The sequence below is a fragment of the Hypanus sabinus genome, chromosome 9 (assembly GCF_030144855.1).
Source record: "Hypanus sabinus isolate sHypSab1 chromosome 9, sHypSab1.hap1, whole genome shotgun sequence".
Lineage (NCBI taxonomy): Eukaryota > Metazoa > Chordata > Chondrichthyes > Myliobatiformes > Dasyatidae > Hypanus > Hypanus sabinus.
In genome coordinates, this window is record NC_082714.1 from 6,317,100 (window position 1) to 6,335,383 (window position 18,284).

The 18,284-nt window shown below is 55.0% G+C and overlaps 2 protein-coding genes across 3 annotated transcripts in view; one reads left to right on the top strand and one right to left on the bottom strand.

Annotated features, from left to right (window-relative positions):
- The window catches only part of vwa3a (von Willebrand factor A domain containing 3A), a 99,461-nt gene that overhangs the window by 60,132 nt on the left and 21,045 nt on the right, over positions 1-18,284 (top strand). For both annotated transcript variants that reach the window (XM_059978954.1, XM_059978953.1), the window contains 3 exons: positions 164-272; positions 1,423-1,567; positions 6,576-6,720. In XM_059978954.1, coding sequence (XP_059834937.1) covers positions 164-272; positions 1,423-1,567; positions 6,576-6,720 — 399 coding nt within the window. The remainder of the gene's footprint in view (positions 1-163; positions 273-1,422; positions 1,568-6,575; positions 6,721-18,284) is intronic.
- The window catches only part of LOC132399046 (uncharacterized), a 73,140-nt gene that overhangs the window by 1,092 nt on the left and 53,764 nt on the right, over positions 1-18,284 (bottom strand). The gene's annotated exons all lie outside the window — the stretch shown is intronic.

Genomic DNA, 18,284 nt, shown 5'->3' on the forward strand with positions numbered 1-18,284 from the left:
ACAAGCCGTTTAATCATTTCCATCACCCACCTTTGAACCGCCTCCAACGTTGGCACGTCCTGTCAGGGCTAAGGGCTCACGTACTCCGAGCGCCCTGTGGCGTCGTACGGCGAGCACTTGGGGCCGATGTTCAGGGGGTCACCTCGCTGTATCTGTCTTGCAGGGAGAGTACAGGCACCTGTACCTACAGGCGCAAGAGCTGGACTGTTACATCGAGCAGCTGGAGGAGGTCCTCCGCCGGTACCTTGGCCGACTGCAGTGGCTGCTGTCAGGTACGGAACCTGTCTCCCTGGCGACAGGCCCTCAGCGTCACACCGCGCAGTTTGCTGACGCGTACTGAGACACGGTGAAAAGCTTTGTGTGTTATCCGCGGAAGACAGAATGAAGGAGAGTAGCGCACACAAAACGCTGGAGAGACTCAGCCCCCTTCCTCTCCAGTGCCGAGGAAGGGTCTCGGCCCAGAATGTCTGCTGTTCACTCCCCTCCATGGACGTTGCTTGGCCTTCTGAGCTCCTGCAGCATTTTGTGTGTGTTACTACAGAGTACAGTGTGACAGTTACAGATGAGTATGATGCAGGTGGACACAGGCCACGATGGGGTAAATCTGGTACCTTTATCACATAACAGGTTCCATAGTCTCATAACAGCAAGGTAGAAGCTGTCCTTCAGTCTGGTGGGGCAGAGAACAGTACAGGTCCTTCATCCCATAATTTTGTCCCGACCATTTAACCTACCCCAAGATCATTCTAATCCCACATAGCCTTCCATTTCCTGATCATCCATATGCCCTGCGAAGAGAATCTTCACTGTCCCGAATGTATCTGCCTCTACCTCCACCCCTGGCAGGGAGTTCCACACACCCAACACTTTCTGTGGGGGGAGGGAACACCTACACCTGACATCCCCCTTGAACTTCCTTCCAATCTCTGTCCACTCTCTCTCTGCCTTTTACCATCTTGTACGCCTCTCCAAGGGCGTCTCTCACCAAAGAGAAAAGCCCCAACTCCCTCAACCATTCCTCAGAAGTGCTTTCGGGATTTTGTGTCTTCTGCCCAACGGGAGAGGGAAGAAGAGAGAATCTCCAGGGAGGGTGGGGTCTTTGATTAAGCCGGGGGAGGTGATGGGCAGGCAAGGAGAAGAGGGGGTGAGAGGGGAACCAGAATGGGGAATGGAAGAAGAGATGGGTCTCACCTATCACCTACCAGCTTGTACTCCTCTCCCTCCACCCACCTCTTCTCTGGCCCTTCTCCCTTCCTTTTCAGTCCTGATGAATGTGGACTGTTTATTCCTCTCCATTGGCGCTGCCTGGCTTGCTGAGTTCCTCCAGCATTTTGTGTGTTGCTCAGGATTTTCAGCATCTGCCGACTCATTTGCGTCTATGGTCAAGATAACTGTGGGTTTTCCGGAAATGTTACTCGACAGGGAGCCGCCGTTTGTTCGGAACGGTCCTGGAGAAGAGAGTCTGCATCTTGCTGGACACCTCGGGCTCCACTGAGCCCTACCTGGCGGCCCTGAAGAAGGAACTGAGTTCCCTCATCTGGGAGCAGCTGAGGAGAAATAGCCACAGGTGAGAGAAGGGTCCAAGATTCGCTTTCTTTGACACGTACGGGGAAACGTATGGTGACCAACACGGTCCGAGGGTGTGCTGGGGGCAGCCCATGCTTCCAGTGCCCACAACTTACCAACCCCAACTCTTTGGAATGTGGGAGGAAACCGGAGCACCCGGAGGAAACCACACAGTCACGGGAGAATGAACGATCTTCGGAATCGGAATCAGGGTTAATATCACTGGCAGATGTCAAGAAAAGTGTTTCTTTGTGGCAGCAGTACATTACATTACACAAAATATAATATAAATTATAATGGGAAATGTACTGTATATTAAAAATTAAATTCAATAATTAGTACACACGCAAAAGATAAAAGACAGTGAAATAGTGTACATGGGTTTATTATCCATTCCGAAATTACAGTCAGCGGTTGGAATCAAACCCTGGTCTGTGCTCACTGGCACTGTAAAGCGATTTGCTAACCGCTACAGTACCGTGCCATGAGGGCTGACAACCGAGGATTCCTGCGGGAGTGGGAGCTGGAACCTCAGATACACGGACACCTCCATTGTGGCCATCCCTTGGTCAGTGCAGATATTCCCGAGGGGATCGCCCACGGGCGGTGGAGGTCCCCGAGGGATCACCCACGGGCGGTGGACGTTCCCGAGGGAATCGCCCACGGGCGGTGGACGTCCCCGGGGGGATCGGCCACGGGCGGTGGACGTTCCCGAGGGGATCGCCCACGGGCGGTGGAGATTCCCGAGGAGATCGCCCACGGGCGGTGGACGTTCCCGGGGAGATCGGCCACGGGCGGTGGACGTTCCCGGGGAGATCGGCCACGGGCGGTGGAGGTTCCCGAGGAGATCGCCCACGGGCGGTGGAGGTCCCCGAGGGATCGCCCACGGGCGGTGGACGTCCCCGAGGGAATCGCCCACGGGCGGTGGACATCCCCGGGGGGATCGGCCACGGGCGGTGGACGTCCCCGGGGGGATCGGCCACGGGCGGTGGAGGTTCCCGAGGGGATCGGCCACGGGCGGTGGAGGTTCCCGGGGGGGATCGGCCACGGGCGGTGGAGGTTCCCGGGGGGATCGCCCAGGGGCGGTGGACGTTCCCGGGGGGATCGGCCACGGGCGGTGGAGGTTCCCGGGGGAATCGCCCACGGGCGGTGGACGTCCCCGAGGGGATCGCCCACGGGCGGTGGACGTCCCCGGGGGGATCGCCCACGGGCGGTGGACGTCCCCGGGGGGATCGCCCACGGGCGGTGGACGTCCCCGGGGGGATCGCCCACGGGCGGTGGACGTCCCCGAGGGGTCGCCCACGGGCGGTGGACGTCCCCGGGGGGGTCGCCCACGGGCGGTGGACGTCCCCGGGGGGGTCGCCCACGGGCGGTGGACGTTCCCGGGGAGATCCCCCACGGGCGGTGGAGGTTCCTGGGGAGATCGCCCACGGGCGGTGGACGTCCCCGAGGGGATCGGCCACGGGCGGTGGACGTCCCCGAGGGGATCGGCCACGGGCGGTGGAGGTTCCTGGGGAGATCGCCCACGGGCGGTGGAGGTTCCCGAGGGGATCGGCCACGGGCGGTGGACGTTCCTGGGGAGATCGCCCACGGGCGGTGGACGTTCCCGAGGAGATCGCCCACGGGCGGTGGACGTCCCCGAGGGGTCGCCCACGGGCGGTGGACGTTCCTGGGGAGATCCCCCACGGGCGGTGGAGGTTCCCGAGGGGATCGCCCATGGGCGGTGGAGGTTCCCGAGGGGTCGCCCACGGGCGGTGGAGGTTCCCGAGGAGATCGCCCACGGGCGGTGGACGTTCCCGAGGGGATCGGCCACGGGCAGTGGATGTTCCCGATTCCTTCCTGCTACCAACAATATCCTACGCATCCACAAGCAGCCCCAAGTGGTTACAGCGGTGTGGGGGTGCATGTTGGCAGACACACAGACCAACCCCCCTCCCCGGGATAGACACCCCTTCATTGCCCTCACCTCACATTCCACCTCAGCAGTTTCCGGCTTCCCTCTCCACCCTCCCATCCGCTGCCCTGAATCCTTCCTTTGGAAAGGTCCCAATCCCTCCATTGGTCATTGGAGATATTCCCACAAGGATCCCCCATGCTGATCCACATCTCAGGATTTCCAGTTGATATGGTCATGATGGTTTCCTGAACTTTGTAACTTATTTTTCTGTGGAAAGATGCAGAGAAGAGAAAGCGCTTTGTGCATCTTACCTTATAAAAGATATTTGAGCGGAGAGTGCAAGAAACTACGGAATGATCCCAGGGTAGTATGTGGTGAGAAATATATATTTTGATAATAAATTCACTTTAAAGCATCCTTATTGAAAGTCATCAAGGAAAGGAGACGTTCAAGGCTCAGTAAGAGGCCATTCGGCCCATTGTGTTTGAACTGGAGCTCTTGACCAAGTTCAGATCTCCACCATCAGATTTCTGAATGAACAATAAACCCATGTAAACTACCTCATTATTTTTCTTTCTTTTTCTGTCTGTTTGCAATGTTTATTTAATTTTTTATAAACAGTGCTGTGCAAATGTCTTAGCCACCCTAGTTATATATACTGTGTGTGCCTCAGACTTCTGCACAATTCTGTATATTCTTATTGTAATTGATAGTTTTTAATTATTACATATTGCAATGTACTGCTGTTGCAAAACAACAAATTTCACAACGTATGTCAGTGATATTAAACTTGATTCTGATCCTTATTAAAATACCGGAAATTCCAAACAACAACAATTAAAACAAACGTCCCTTTACAACGGAGATGAGGGGTAATTTCTTTAGCCAGAGGGTGGTGAATCTGTGGAACTCATTGCCTCAGACACTGTGAAGGCCAAGTCACTGGGTATATTTAAAGGTGTTTGAAGGGTAGTTTCGGGGGAGATGTCGGAGGTATGTTTTCTACAGAGAGTGCGATGGGTGTGTGAAACGCCCTGCCGGGGGTGATGGTAGAGGCAGAAACATTTGAGACGGATGATAGAAAAATGGAGGGCTGCATTGGAGGGAAGGGTTAGATTGATCACAGAGTTGTGGGCCAAAGGGCCTGTAGTGTGTTGTACTGTTGTAATTATCTTCTATCTTTAAAGCGAATGTTAGCAAGGTACCAAAGGAATAGGGGTTGAGAGGGATAATAAATCAGCCGTGATGGAATGGTGGAGCAGACGTGATGGGCTGAATGGCCTAATTCTGCTCCTATGTCTTATGTGCTAAAATGCTGGAGACAAGTCGAGGAGCATCTGTGAAAGGGAAAGAGAGTGAGTGTTTCAGGACCATGACTCCATCAGGTGGACAAACTGGAATTGGTTTACTTTTGTCGCAGGTACAGAGATACAGTGAGAAGCTTGTCTTGCATTCTGTTCACACAGATCAGATCGTTACACGGTGCATTGAGCAGAACGTGAGCAGCATGATAGTTCAGCAGTTAGCACAATCAATTTACAGCCCCAGCAATCACTGAGATTTCCACCACTGTCTGTAAGCAGTTTCTACGATCCTCCCACTTTCCAAATACGTACAGATTAGGGTTAGTAAGTTGTGGGCACACTGTGTTGGCACCAGAAGCTTGGCAATGCTTACAGACTGCTCCCAGCACATCTTAGACTGTGTTGGTCGCAGACACAACACAACACACTTCACTCTATGAGTACGTGTGACAAATAAACTAATCTTTTACAAGGTGAGACAATGACAATGCAGAATAAAGTGGAAAGGTACAGTGAACTTGCAGTGCAGGCAGTTAATAAAGCGGATGATCATAACGAGGTAGGTTGGGAGGTCAAGAGTCCATCTTACTGCATGAGGGGACTGTTGAATATCTGATAATGGGGGGTAGAAGCTGTCCTTGAGTCTGGTGGTACATGCTTTCAGGCTTTTGGATCATCCACCCGATGGAAGAAAGATGAAGATTCGAATCGAGCAATATTGAAATGGTACAGGGAGAGTGGTGAAGATTGGAACTGTACGGGGAGAGGAGTAAAGATTGGAACTGTACAGGGAGAGAGGTGAAGATTGGAACTGTATGGGGAGAGGGGTGAAGATTGGAACTGTACGGGGAGAGAGGTGAAGATTGGAACTGTACAGAGAGAGGGGTGAAGATTGGAACTGTACAGAGAGAGGGGTGAAGATTGGAACTGTACGGGGAGAGGGGTGAAGATTGGAACTGTACAGAGAGAGGGGTGAAGATTGGAACTGTACGGGGAGAGGGGTGAAGATTGGAACTGTACAGGGAGAGAGGTGAAGATTGGAACTGTACAGGGAGAGGGATGAAAATTGGAACTGTACGGGGAGAGGGGTGAAGATTGGAACTGTACAGGGTGAGGGGTGAAGATTGAAACTGTACTGGGAGAGGGGTGAAGATTGGAACTATGGGGAGAAGGGTGAAGATTGGAACTGTACATGCAGAGGGGTGAAGATTGGAACTGTACTGGGAGAGGGGTGAAGATTGGAACGGTACAGGGTGAGGGGTGAAGATTGGAACTATACTGGGAGAGGGGTGAAGATTGGAACTATGGGGAGAGGGGTGAAGATTGGAACTGTACATGCAGAGGGGTGAAGATTGGAACGGTGCATGGAGAGGGGTGAGGATTGGAACTGTACTGGGAGAAGGGTGAAGATTGGAACGGTGCAAGGAGAGGGGTGAAGATTGGAACTGTACGGGGAGAGGGATGAAGATTGGAACTGTACGGGGAGAGGGATCAAGATTGGAACTGTATGGGGAGAGGGATGAAGATTGGATTGGTACGGGGAGAGGGGTGAAGATTAGAATTTCACTGTACTGAAGTGGTACAGGGAGAGGGGGGATCAGAGTATGACAGTGCAGAGGTTTGGGGGGTGAGATGGTCAAGTAAAGAGGCTAAGGTGGACCAAACTAGAGACTTCAGTGGGAGCAACTACACTTTAAGCTGGTCAGGGTAAGGTGGGAATGCCCAGCTGGTCAGCCAGCGTCTGTGGGGAGAAAGAGACTGGAGATCACTCGTCATTCATTGCCACCATGCCACGCCCGTTGTTCCAGTTTCAACCTGCTGACGTTCGCGGAGCGCGTGGACAGTTGGAGGGAGGAGCTGGTGGAGGCCAGTGACGACGCCTGCCACGACGCTGTACAGTGGGTCTCGAGCGCCGTCGCCCATGGGAACACCTGCACTCTGGAGGCATTACAGGTCAGTGTCCGCTCATCCCGCGGCCTGGCCCGTGCTTGGCACCCACTGGAGACTGTCCACTCAGCTTGGCGTGGGCAAGCAGGGAACAGGATAGAATCGGCCAGCCCGTTGAGTTGCCCGTCCATTGGATTGGGGAAACCGTGGGGGCAGGCGGAAATTCAGGTTGGATATTCAGAAGTCTGTGGACAGGTAACAGGTCTCCCACTGACACCAGGAAGGTGTGAGGATGTTCCCCTCACCGTCACTCTGGTTGGTTACCCCAAGGGACTCTCGGGGCACACCAACAACTTTCATTTATAAAGCCCACGAGGGAGTCTGAATATTATCAAACTGCTGAAGACCAAGTTACATTGGGAGCCCTGAGTACCAGTGAGTAGCGGGAGGATCGGATTTCACGGGTGAAGGCAGACGGGGAGATGGATCAGCAAACTGGGTATTTGTTACAGGCAGAGATTCCAGCAGGTTGTCGGACCAGAGGGGTTTATAGAGGATGCAACCGATGGGATTTAAGTCCACAGCTCAGAACCTGAATCAAAATCAGGTTTAATATTACCGGTATGTCATAAAACTTGCTGTTTTGTGGCAGCAGTACAGTGCAATATATAAAATATACTATGAATTACAATAAGAAATATGTAAAATAAATTAAATAAGCAGTGTTATAAGAGATCAAAATTAGTGAGGCAGTGTTCATTGTTCATTCAGAGATCGGATGGTAGAGGGGAAGAAGCTGTTTCTGAAACACTGAGTGTGGCTTCAGACTCCTGTACCTCCTCCCTGAAAAGAGGGAACGTCCTGGCCGGTGGGGGTCTTTACCGATGGACACCACCTTTATAAGGCATCACCTTTTGAAGTTGTCCTGATTCTGGGGAGGCCAGCGCCCAGCATGGAACTGGCTGTTTACAACCCTCTGCAGCTTTTTCCCATCCTGTTCATCCCAGTCAGAATGCTCTCCGCAACATATCTAGAGTTTTGCCAGAGTCTCTGGAGACAGACCAGAGATCCTCAAGAGGGTAGAGAGAGCGGTGAAGGAGGTTTGTGCCGTGCTTGTCTACGTTGGCCAGGGGACAGAATATAAGAGTGGAGAGGTTATGTTGCAACTTTACAAAGCATTGGTAGACAACACATGGAGTACTGAGTGAGTACAGAGAAGATTCACCAGGTTGTCACCCGGATAGGAAGGTTTTAGGTGTGGGGAAAGATTAGACAGGCTGGGGTTGTTTTCTGTGGAGTGAAGGAGGCAGAGGTGTGACCTGATCGAAACGTATAAAAGTATAAGAAACAGACAAACAGACATAAGGTAGATGAGATCTTTTCACCATTGTGGAGGAACTTATCCATAAGAAGGGAATTTCTCCATCGTGGAGAGATTTGCCCACAAGGATGGGAATTTGAAAGCTGAGGTGACATTGAGTGTCGGGGAGAGGGGTGATACTGGATCGTATAAAGCACACACAATTCGGAAAGGGCTGGGTAAGACAGAGGCAGGGAGGATGTTTCCAGTGGTAGGTGAGAGTAGAACCAGGGGGCAGAGCCTCAGGATTCGGAGACTAGATTTGGAGGAGCAGTGCAACACAGTAGCACGGCAGTTGGCATAACCCTATTCCCTATTACAGCGCCAGTGACACGGGTTCAATTCCCCCGCTGTCTGTACTGGGCGCTCTGGTCTCCTCGCACGTTCCGAAGACGTACAGATGGGTTAGTAGGTTAATTGGGCAGAGTGGGCTCGTTGGGCCGGAAGGCCTGGTACCGTACTGTATCGCTAAATAAGCAAATAACTAGAAACTGGTTTTCCCAGAGGGTGGTGAATCTGTGGAATTCTCTGTCCAGGGAGGCAGTAGAGGCTACATCATTAAGTACATTTAAGACACAGTCGGAGGGATTTTTGGGAACGGGAATAAAAGATTATAGGGAGAATGCAGGTGGGTGGAGCAGAGTGCACAGTCGGGTTAGCCACGACTATGTTGAATGGTGGAGCAGGCTCAGCAGGTGAGTGCAGCCAACTCCTCTTTTTTACGTTCTGATTCTGCAGGGAGGTTTGTGTAAGAGTTAACGCGGGTGTGGGTGAGTGCAGCCGACTGTATTCGAGGGCCGATGGTGGTGGAGGTTTGTGTAAGAGTTAACGCGGGTGTGGGTGAGTGCAGCCGACTGTATTCGAGGGCCGATGGTGGTGGAGGTTTGTGTAAGAGTTAACGCGGGTGTGGGTGAGTGCAGCCGACTGTATTCGAGGGCCGATGGTGGTGGTTTGTGTAAGAGTTAACGCGGGTGTGGGTGAGTGCAGCCGACTGTATTCGAGGGCCGATGGTGGTGGAGGTTTGTGTAAGAGTTAACGCGGGTGTGGGTGAGTGCAGCCGACTGTATTCGAGGGACGATGGTGGTGGAGGTTTGTGTAAGAGTTAACGCGGGTGTGGGTGAGTGCAGCCGACTGTATTCGAGGGCCGATGGTGGTGGAGGTTTGTGTAAGAGTTAACGCGGGTGTGGGTGAGTGCAGCCGACTGTATTCGAGGGCCGATGGTGGTGGAGGTTTGTGTAAGAGTTAACGCGGGTGTGGGTGAGTGCAGCCGACTGTATTCGAGGGCCGATGGTGGTGGTTTGTGTAAGAGTTAACGCGGGTGTGGGTGAGTGCAGCCGACTGTATTCGAGGGCCGATGGTGGTGGAGGTTTGTGTAAGAGTTAACGCGGGTGTGGGTGAGTGCAGCCGACTGTATTCGAGGGCCGATGGTGGTGGAGGTTTGTGTAAGAGTTAACGCGGGTGTGGGTGAGTGCAGCCGACTGTATTCGAGGGCCGATGGTGGAGGTTTGTGTAAGAGTTAACGCGGGTGTGGGTGAGTGCAGCCGACTGTATTCGAGGGCCGATGGTGGTGGAGGTTTGTGTAAGAGTTAACGCGGGTGTGGGTGAGTGCAGCCGACTGTATTCGAGGGCCGATGGTGGTGGAGGTTTGTGTAAGAGTTAACGCGGGTGTGGGTGAGTGCAGCCGACTGTATTCGAGGGCCGATGGTGGTGGAGGTTTGTGTAAGAGTTAACGCGGGTGTGGGTGAGTGCAGCCGACTGTATTCGAGGGCCGATGGTGGTGGAGGTTTGTGTAAGAGTTAACGCGGGTGTGGGTGAGTGCAGCCGACTGTATTCGAGGGCCGATGGTGGTGGAGGTTTGTGTAAGAGTTAACGCGGGTGTGGGTGAGTGCAGCCGACTGTATTCGAGGGCCGATGGTGGTGGTTTGTGTAAGAGTTAACGCGGGTGTGGGTGAGTGCAGCCGACTGTATTCGAGGGCCGATGGTGGTGGAGGTTTGTGTAAGAGTTAACGCGGGTGTGGGTGAGTGCAGCCGACTGTATTCGAGGGCCGATGGTGGAGGTTTGTGTAAGAGTTAACGCGGGTGTGGGTGAGTGCAGCCGACTGTATTCGAGGGCCGATGGTGGTGGAGGTTTGTGTAAGAGTTAACGCGGGTGTGGGTGAGTGCAGCCGACTGTATTCGAGGGCCGATGGTGGTGGAGGTTTGTGTAAGAGTTAGCGCGGGTGTGGGTGAGTGCACCCGACTGTATTCGAGGGCCGATGGTGGTGGAGGTTTGTGTAAGAGTTAACGCGGGTGTGGGTGAGTGCAGCCGACTGTATTCGAGGGCCGATGGTGGTGGAGGTTTGTGTAAGAGTTAACGCGGGTGTGGGTGAGTGCAGCCGACTGTATTCGAGGGCCGATGGTGGTGGAGGTTTGTGTAAGAGTTAACGCGGGTGTGGGTGAGTGCAGCCGACTGTATTCGAGGGCCGATGGTGGTGGAGGTTTGTGTAAGAGTTAACGCGGGTGTGGGTGAGTGCAGCCGACTGTATTCGAGGGCCGATGGTGGTGGAGGTTTGTGTAAGAGTTAACGCGGGTGTGGGTGAGTGCAGCCGACTGTATTCGAGGGCCGATGGTGGTGGAGGTTTGTGTAAGAGTTAACGCGGGTGTGGGTGAGTGCAGCCGACTGTATTCGAGGGCCGATGGTGGTGGTTTGTGTAAGAGTTAACGCGGGTGTGGGTGAGTGCAGCCGACTGTATTCGAGGGCCGATGGTGGTGGAGGTTTGTGTAAGAGTTAGCGCGGGTGTGGGTGAGTGCAGCCGACTGTATTCGAGGGCCGATGGTGGTGGTTTGTGTAAGAGTTAACGCGGGTGTGGGTGAGTGCAGCCGACTGTATTCGAGGGCCGATGGTGGTGGAGGTTTGTGTAAGAGTTAACGCGGGTGTGGGTGAGTGCAGCCGACTGTATTCGAGGGCCGATGGTGGTGGTTTGTGTAAGAGTTAACGCGGGTGTGGGTGAGTGCACCCGACTGTATTCGAGGGCCGATGGTGGTGGAGGTTTGTGTAAGAGTTAACGCGGGTGTGGGTGAGTGCAGCCGACTGTATTCGAGGGCCGATGGTGGTGGAGGTTTGTGTAAGAGTTAACGCGGGTGTGGGTGAGTGCAGCCGACTGTATTCGAGGGCCGATGGTGGTGGTTTGTGTAAGAGTTAACGCGGGTGTGGGTGAGTGCACCCGACTGTATTCGAGGGCCGATGGTGGTGGAGGTTTGTGTAAGAGTTAACGCGGGTGTGGGTGAGTGCAGCCGACTGTATTCGAGGGCCGATGGTGGTGGAGGTTTGTGTAAGAGTTAACGCGGGTGTGGGTGAGTGCAGCCGACTGTATTCGAGGGCCGATGGTGGAGGTTTGTGTAAGAGTTAACGCGGGTGTGGGTGAGTGCAGCCGACTGTATTCGAGGGCCGATGGTGGTGGAGGTTTGTGTAAGAGTTAACGCGGGTGTGGGTGAGTGCAGCCGACTGTATTCGAGGGCCGATGGTGGAGGTTTGTGTAAGAGTTAACGCGGGTGTGGGTGAGTGCAGCCGACTGTATTCGAGGGCCGATGGTGGTGGAGGTTTGTGTAAGAGTTAACGCGGGTGTGGGTGAGTGCAGCCGACTGTATTTGAGGGCCGATGGTGGTGGTTTGTGTAAGAGTTAGCGCGGGTGTGGGTGAGTGCACCCGACTGTATTCGAGGGCAGATGGTGGTGGAGGTTTGTGTAAGAGTTAACGCGGGTGTGGGTGAGTGCAGCCGACTGTATTCGAGGGCCGATGGTGGTGGAGGTTTGTGTAAGAGTTAACGCGGGTGTGGGTGAGTGCAGCCGACTGTATTCGAGGGCCGATGGTGGTGGAGGTTTGTGTAAGAGTTAACGCGGGTGTGGGTGATTGCAGCCGACTGTATTTGAGGGCCGATGGTGGAGGTTTGTGTAAGAGTTAACGCGGGTGTGGGTGAGTGCAGCCGACTGTATTCGAGGGCCGATGGTGGTGGAGGTTTGTGTAAGAGTTAACGCGGGTGTGGGTGAGTGCAGCCGACTGTATTCGAGGGCCGATGGTGGTGGAGGTTTGTGTAAGAGTTAACGCGGGTATGGGTGAGTGCAGCCGACTGTATTCGAGGGCCGATGGTGGTGGAGGTTTGTGTAAGAGTTAACGCGGGTGTGGGTGAGTGCAGCCGACTGTATTCGAGGGCCGATGGTGGTGGAGGTTTGTGTAAGAGTTAACGCGGGTGTGGGTGAGTGCAGCCGACTGTATTCGAGGGCCGATGGTGGTGGAGGTTTGTGTAAGAGTTAACGCGGGTGTGGGTGAGTGCAGCCGACTGTATTCGAGGGCCGATGGTGGTGGAGGTTTGTGTAAGAGTTAACGCGGGTGTGGGTGAGTGCAGCCGACTGTATTTGAGGGCCGATGGTGGTGGAGGTTTGTGTAAGAGTTAGCGCGGGTGTGGGTGAGTGCAGCCGACTGTATTCGAGGGCCGATGGTGGTGGAGGTTTGTGTAAGAGTTAGCGCGGGTATGGGTGAGTGCAGCCGACTGTATTCGAGGGCCGATGGTGGTGGAGGTTTGTGTAAGAGTTAACGCGGGTGTGGGTGAGTGCAGCCGACTGTATTCGAGGGCCGATGGTGGTGGAGGTTTGTGTAAGAGTTAACGCGGGTGTGGGTGAGTGCAGCCGACTGTATTCGAGGGCCGATGGTGGTGGAGGTTTGTGTAAGAGTTAACGCGGGTGTGGGTGAGTGCAGCCGACTGTATTCGAGGGCCGATGGTGGTGGAGGTTTGTGTAAGAGTTAACGCGGGTGTGGGTGAGTGCAGCCGACTGTATTCGAGGGCCGATGGTGGTGGAGGTTTGTGTAAGAGTTAACGCGGGTGTGGGTGAGTGCAGCCGACTGTATTCGAGGGCCGATGGTGGTGGAGGTTTGTGTAAGAGTTAACGCGGGTGTGGGTGAGTGCAGCCGACTGTATTCGAGGGCCGATGGTGGTGGAGGTTTGTGTAAGAGTTAACGCGGGTGTGGGTGAGTGCAGCCGACTGTATTCGAGGGCCGATGGTGGTGGAGGTTTGTGTAAGAGTTAACGCGGGTGTGGGTGAGTGCAGCCGACTGTATTCGAGGGCCGATGGTGGTGGAGGTTTGTGTAAGAGTTAACGCGGGTGTGGGTGAGTGCAGCCGACTGTATTCGAGGGCCGATGGTGGTGGAGGTTTGTGTAAGAGTTAACGCGGGTGTGGGTGAGTGCAGCCGACTGTATTCGAGGGCCGATGGTGGTGGAGGTTTGTGTAAGAGTTAACGCGGGTGTGGGTGAGTGCAGCCGACTGTATTTGAGGGCCGATGGTGGTGGAGGTTTGTGTAAGAGTTAGCGCGGGTGTGGGTGAGTGCAGCCGACTGTATTCGAGGGCCGATGGTGGTGGAGGTTTGTGTAAGAGTTAGCGCGGGTGTGGGTGAGTGCAGCCGACTGTATTCGAGGGCCGATGGTGGTGGAGGTTTGTGTAAGAGTTAACGCGGGTGTGGGTGAGTGCAGCCGACTGTATTCGAGGGCCGATGGTGGTGGAGGTTTGTGTAAGAGTTAACGCGGGTGTGGGTGAGTGCAGCCGACTGTATTCGAGGGCCGATGGTGGTGGAGGTTTGTGTAAGAGTTAGCGCGGGTGTGGGTGAGTGCAGCCGACTGTATTCGAGGGCCGATGGTGGTGGAGGTTTGTGTAAGAGTTAACGCGGGTGTGGGTGAGTGCAGCCGACTGTATTCGAGGGCCGATGGTGGTGGAGGTTTGTGTAAGAGTTAACGCGGGTGTGGGTGAGTGCAGCCGACTGTATTCGAGGGCCGATGGTGGTGGAGGTTTGTGTAAGAGTTAACGCGGGTGTGGGTGAGTGCAGCCGACTGTATTCGAGGGCCGATGGTGGTGGAGGTTTGTGTAAGAGTTAACGCGGGTGTGGGTGAGTGCAGCCGACTGTATTCGAGGGCCGATGGTGGTGGAGGTTTGTGTAAGAGTTAGCGTGGGTGTGGGTGAGTGCAGCCGACTGTATTCGAGGGCCGATGGTGGTGGAGGTTTGTGTAAGAGTTAACGCGGGTGTGGGTGAGTGCACCCGACTGTATTCGAGGGCCGATGGTGGTGGTTTGTGTAAGAGTTAACGCGGGTGTGGGTGAGTGCAGCCGACTGTATTCGAGGGCCGATGGTGGTGGTTTGTGTAAGAGTTAACGCGGGTGTGGGTGAGTGCACCCGACTGTATTCGAGGGCCGATGGTGGTGGAGGTTTGTGTAAGAGTTAACGCGGGTGTGGGTGAGTGCAGCCGACTGTATTCGAGGGCCGATGGTGGTGGAGGTTTGTGTAAGAGTTAACGCGGGTGTGGGTGAGTGCAGCCGACTGTATTCGAGGGCCGATGGTGGTGGAGGTTTGTGTAAGAGTTAACGCGGGTGTGGGTGAGTCCAGCCGACTGTATTCGAGGGCCGATGGTGGTGGAGGTTTGTGTAAGAGTTAACGCGGGTGTGGGTGAGTGCAGCCGACTGTATTCGAGGGCCGATGGTGGTGGAGGTTTGTGTAAGAGTTAACGCGGGTGTGGGTGATTGCAGCGACTGTATTCGAGGGCCGATGGTGGTGGAGGTTTGTGTAAGAGTTAACGCGGGTGTGGGTGAGTGCAGCCGACTGTATTCGAGGGCCGATGGTGGTGGAGGTTCTGTGTAAGAGTTAACGCGGGTGTGGGTGAGTGCAGCCGACTGTATTCGAGGGCCGATGGTGGTGGAGGTTTGTGTAAGAGTTAACGCGGGTGTGGGTGAGTGCAGCCGACTGTATTCGAGGGCCGATGGTGGTGGAGGTTTGTGTAAGAGTTAACGCGGGTGTGGGTGAGTGCAGCCGACTGTATTCGAGGGCCGATGGTGGTGGAGGTTTGTGTAAGAGTTAACGCGGGTGTGGGTGAGTGCAGCCGACTGTATTCGTGGGCCGATGGTGGTGGAGGTTTGTGTAAGAGTTAACGCGGGTGTGGGTGAGTGCAGCCGACTGTATTCGAGGGCCGATGGTGGTGGAGGTTTGTGTAAGAGTTAACGCGGGTGTGGGTGAGTGCAGCCGACTGTATTCGAGGGCCGATGGTGGTGGAGGTTTGTGTAAGAGTTAACGCGGGTGTGGGTGAGTGCAGCCGACTGTATTCGAGGGCCGATGGTGGTGGAGGTTTGTGTAAGAGTTAACGCGGGTGTGGGTGAGTGCAGCCGACTGTATTCGAGGGCCGATGGTGGTGGAGGTTTGTGTAAGAGTTAACGCGGGTGTGGGTGAGTGCAGCCGACTGTATTCGAGGGCCGATGGTGGTGGAGGTTTGTGTAAGAGTTAACGCGGGTGTGGGTGAGTGCAGCCGACTGTATTCGAGGGCCGATGGTGGTGGAGGTTTGTGTAAGAGTTAACGCGGGTGTGGGTGAGTGCAGCCGACTGTATTCGAGGGCCGATGGTGGTGGAGGTTTGTGTAAGAGTTAACGCGGGTGTGGGTGAGTGCAGCCGACTGTATTCGAGGGCCGATGGTGGTGGAGGTTTGTGTAAGAGTTAACGCGGGTGTGGGTGAGTGCAGCCGACTGTATTCGAGGGCCGATGGTGGTGGAGGTTTGTGTAAGAGTTAACGCGGGTGTGGGTGAGTGCAGCCGACTGTATTCGAGGGCCGATGGTGGTGGAGGTTTGTGTAAGAGTTAACGCGGGTGTGGGTGAGTGCAGCCGACTGTATTCGAGGGCCGATGGTGGTGGAGGTTTGTGTAAGAGTTAACGCGGGTGTGGGTGAGTGCAGCCGACTGTATTCGAGGGCCGATGGTGGTGGAGGTTTGTGTAAGAGTTAACGTGGGTGTGGGTGAGTGCAGCCGACTGTATTCGAGGGCCGATGGTGGTGGAGGTTTGTGTAAGAGTTAACGCGGGTGTGGGTGAGTGCAGCCGACTGTATTCGAGGGCCGATGGTGGTGGAGGTTTGTGTAAGAGTTAACGCGGGTGTGGGTGAGTGCAGCCGACTGTATTCGAGGGCCGATGGTGGTGGAGGTTTGTGTAAGAGTTAACGCGGGTGTGGGTGAGTGCAGCCGACTGTATTCGAGGGCCGATGGTGGTGGAGGTTTGTGTAAGAGTTAACGCGGGTGTGGGTGAGTGCAGCCGACTGTATTCGAGGCCGATGGTGGTGGAGGTTTGTGTAAGAGTTAACGCGGGTGTGGGTGAGTGCAGCCGACTGTATTCGAGGGCCGATGGTGGTGGAGGTTTGTGTAAGAGTTAACGCGGGTGTGGGTGAGTGCAGCCGACTGTATTCGAGGGCCGATGGTGGTGGAGGTTTGTGTAAGAGTTAACGCGGGTGTGGGTGAGTGCAGCCGACTGTATTTGAGGGCCGATGGTGGTGGTTTGTGTAAGAGTTAACGCGGGTGTGGGTGAGTGCAGCCGACTGTATTCGAGGGCCGATGGTGGTGGAGGTTTGTGTAAGAGTTAACGCGGGTGTGGGTGAGTGCACCCGACTGTATTCGAGGGCCGATGGTGGTGGAGGTTTGTGTAAGAGTTAACGCGGGTGTGGGTGAGTGCAGCCGACTGTATTCGAGGGCCGATGGTGGTGGAGGTTTGTGTACGAGTTAACGCGGGTGTGGGTGAGTGCAGCCGACTGTATTCGAGGGCCGATGGTGGTGGAGGTTTGTGTAAGAGTTAGCGCGGGTGTGGGTGAGTGCAGCCGACTGTATTCGAGGGCCGATGGTGGTGGAGGTTTGTGTAAGAGTTAACGCGAGTGTGGGTGAGTGCAGCCGACTGTATTCGAGGGCCGATGGTGGTGGAGGTTTGTGTAAGAGTTAGCGCGGGTGTGGGTGAGTGCAGCCGACTGTATTCGAGGGCCGATGGTGGTGGAGGTTTGTGTAAGAGTTAACGCGGGTGTGGGTGAGTGCAGCCGACTGTATTCGAGGGCCGATGGTGGTGGAGGTTTGTGTAAGAGTTAACGCGGGTGTGGGTGAGTGCAGCCGACTGTATTCGAGGGCCGATGGTGGTGGAGGTTTGTGTAAGAGTTAACGCGGGTGTGGGTGAGTGCAGCCGACTGTATTCGAGGGCCGATGGTGGTGGAGGTTTGTGTAAGAGTTAGCGCGGGTGTGGGTGAGTGCACCCGACTGTATTTGAGGGCCGATGGTGGTGGAGGTTTGTGTAAGAGTTAACGCGGGTGTGGGTGAGTGCAGCCGACTGTATTCGAGGGCCGATGGTGGTGGAGGTTTGTGTAAGAGTTAGCGCGGGTGTGGGTGAGTGCAGCCGACTGTATTCGAGGGCCGATGGTGGTGGAGGTTTGTGTAAGAGTTAACGCGGGTGTGGGTGAGTGCAGCCGACTGTATTCGAGGGCCGATGGTGGTGGAGGTTTGTGTAAGAGTTAACGCGGGTGTGGGTGAGTGCAGCCGACTGTATTCGAGGGCCGATGGTGGTGGAGGTTTGTGTAAGAGTTAACGCGGGTGTGGGTGAGTGCAGCCGACTGTATTCGAGGGCCGATGGTGGTGGAGGTTTGTGTAAGAGTTAACGCGGGTGTGGGTGAGTGCAGCCGACTGTATTCGAGGGCCGATGGTGGTGGAGGTTTGTGTAAGAGTTAACGCGGGTGTGGGTGAGTGCAGCCGACTGTATTCGAGGGCCGATGGTGGTGGAGGTTTGTGTAAGAGTTAACGCGGGTGTGGGTGAGTGCAGCCGACTGTATTCGAGGGCCGATGGTGGTGGAGGTTTGTGTAAGAGTTAACGCGGGTGTGGGTGAGTGCAGCCGACTGTATTCGAGGGCCGATGGTGGTGGAGGTTTGTGTAAGAGTTAACGCGGGTGTGGGTGAGTGCAGCCGACTGTATTCGAGGGCCGATGGTGGTGGAGGTTTGTGTAAGAGTTAACGCGGGTGTGGGTGAGTGCAGCCGACTGTATTCGAGGGCCGATGGTGGTGGAGGTTTGTGTAAGAGTTAACGCGGGTGTGGGTGAGTGCAGCCGACTGTATTCGAGGGCCGATGGTGGTGGAGGTTTGTGTAAGAGTTAACGCGGGTGTGGGTGAGTGCAGCCGACTGTATTCGAGGGCCGATGGTGGTGGAGGTTTGTGTAAGAGTTAACGCGGGTGTGGGTGAGTGCAGCCGACTGTATTTGAGGGCCGATGGTGGTGGGTTTGTGTAAGAGTTAACGCGGGTGTGGGTGAGTGCAGCCGACTGTATTCGAGGGCCGATGGTGGTGGAGGTTTGTGTAAGAGTTAACGCGGGTGTGGGTGAGTGCACCCGACTGTATTCGAGGGCCGATGGTGGTGGAGGTTTGTGTAAGAGTTAACGCGGGTGTGGGTGAGTGCAGCCGACTGTATTCGAGGGCCGA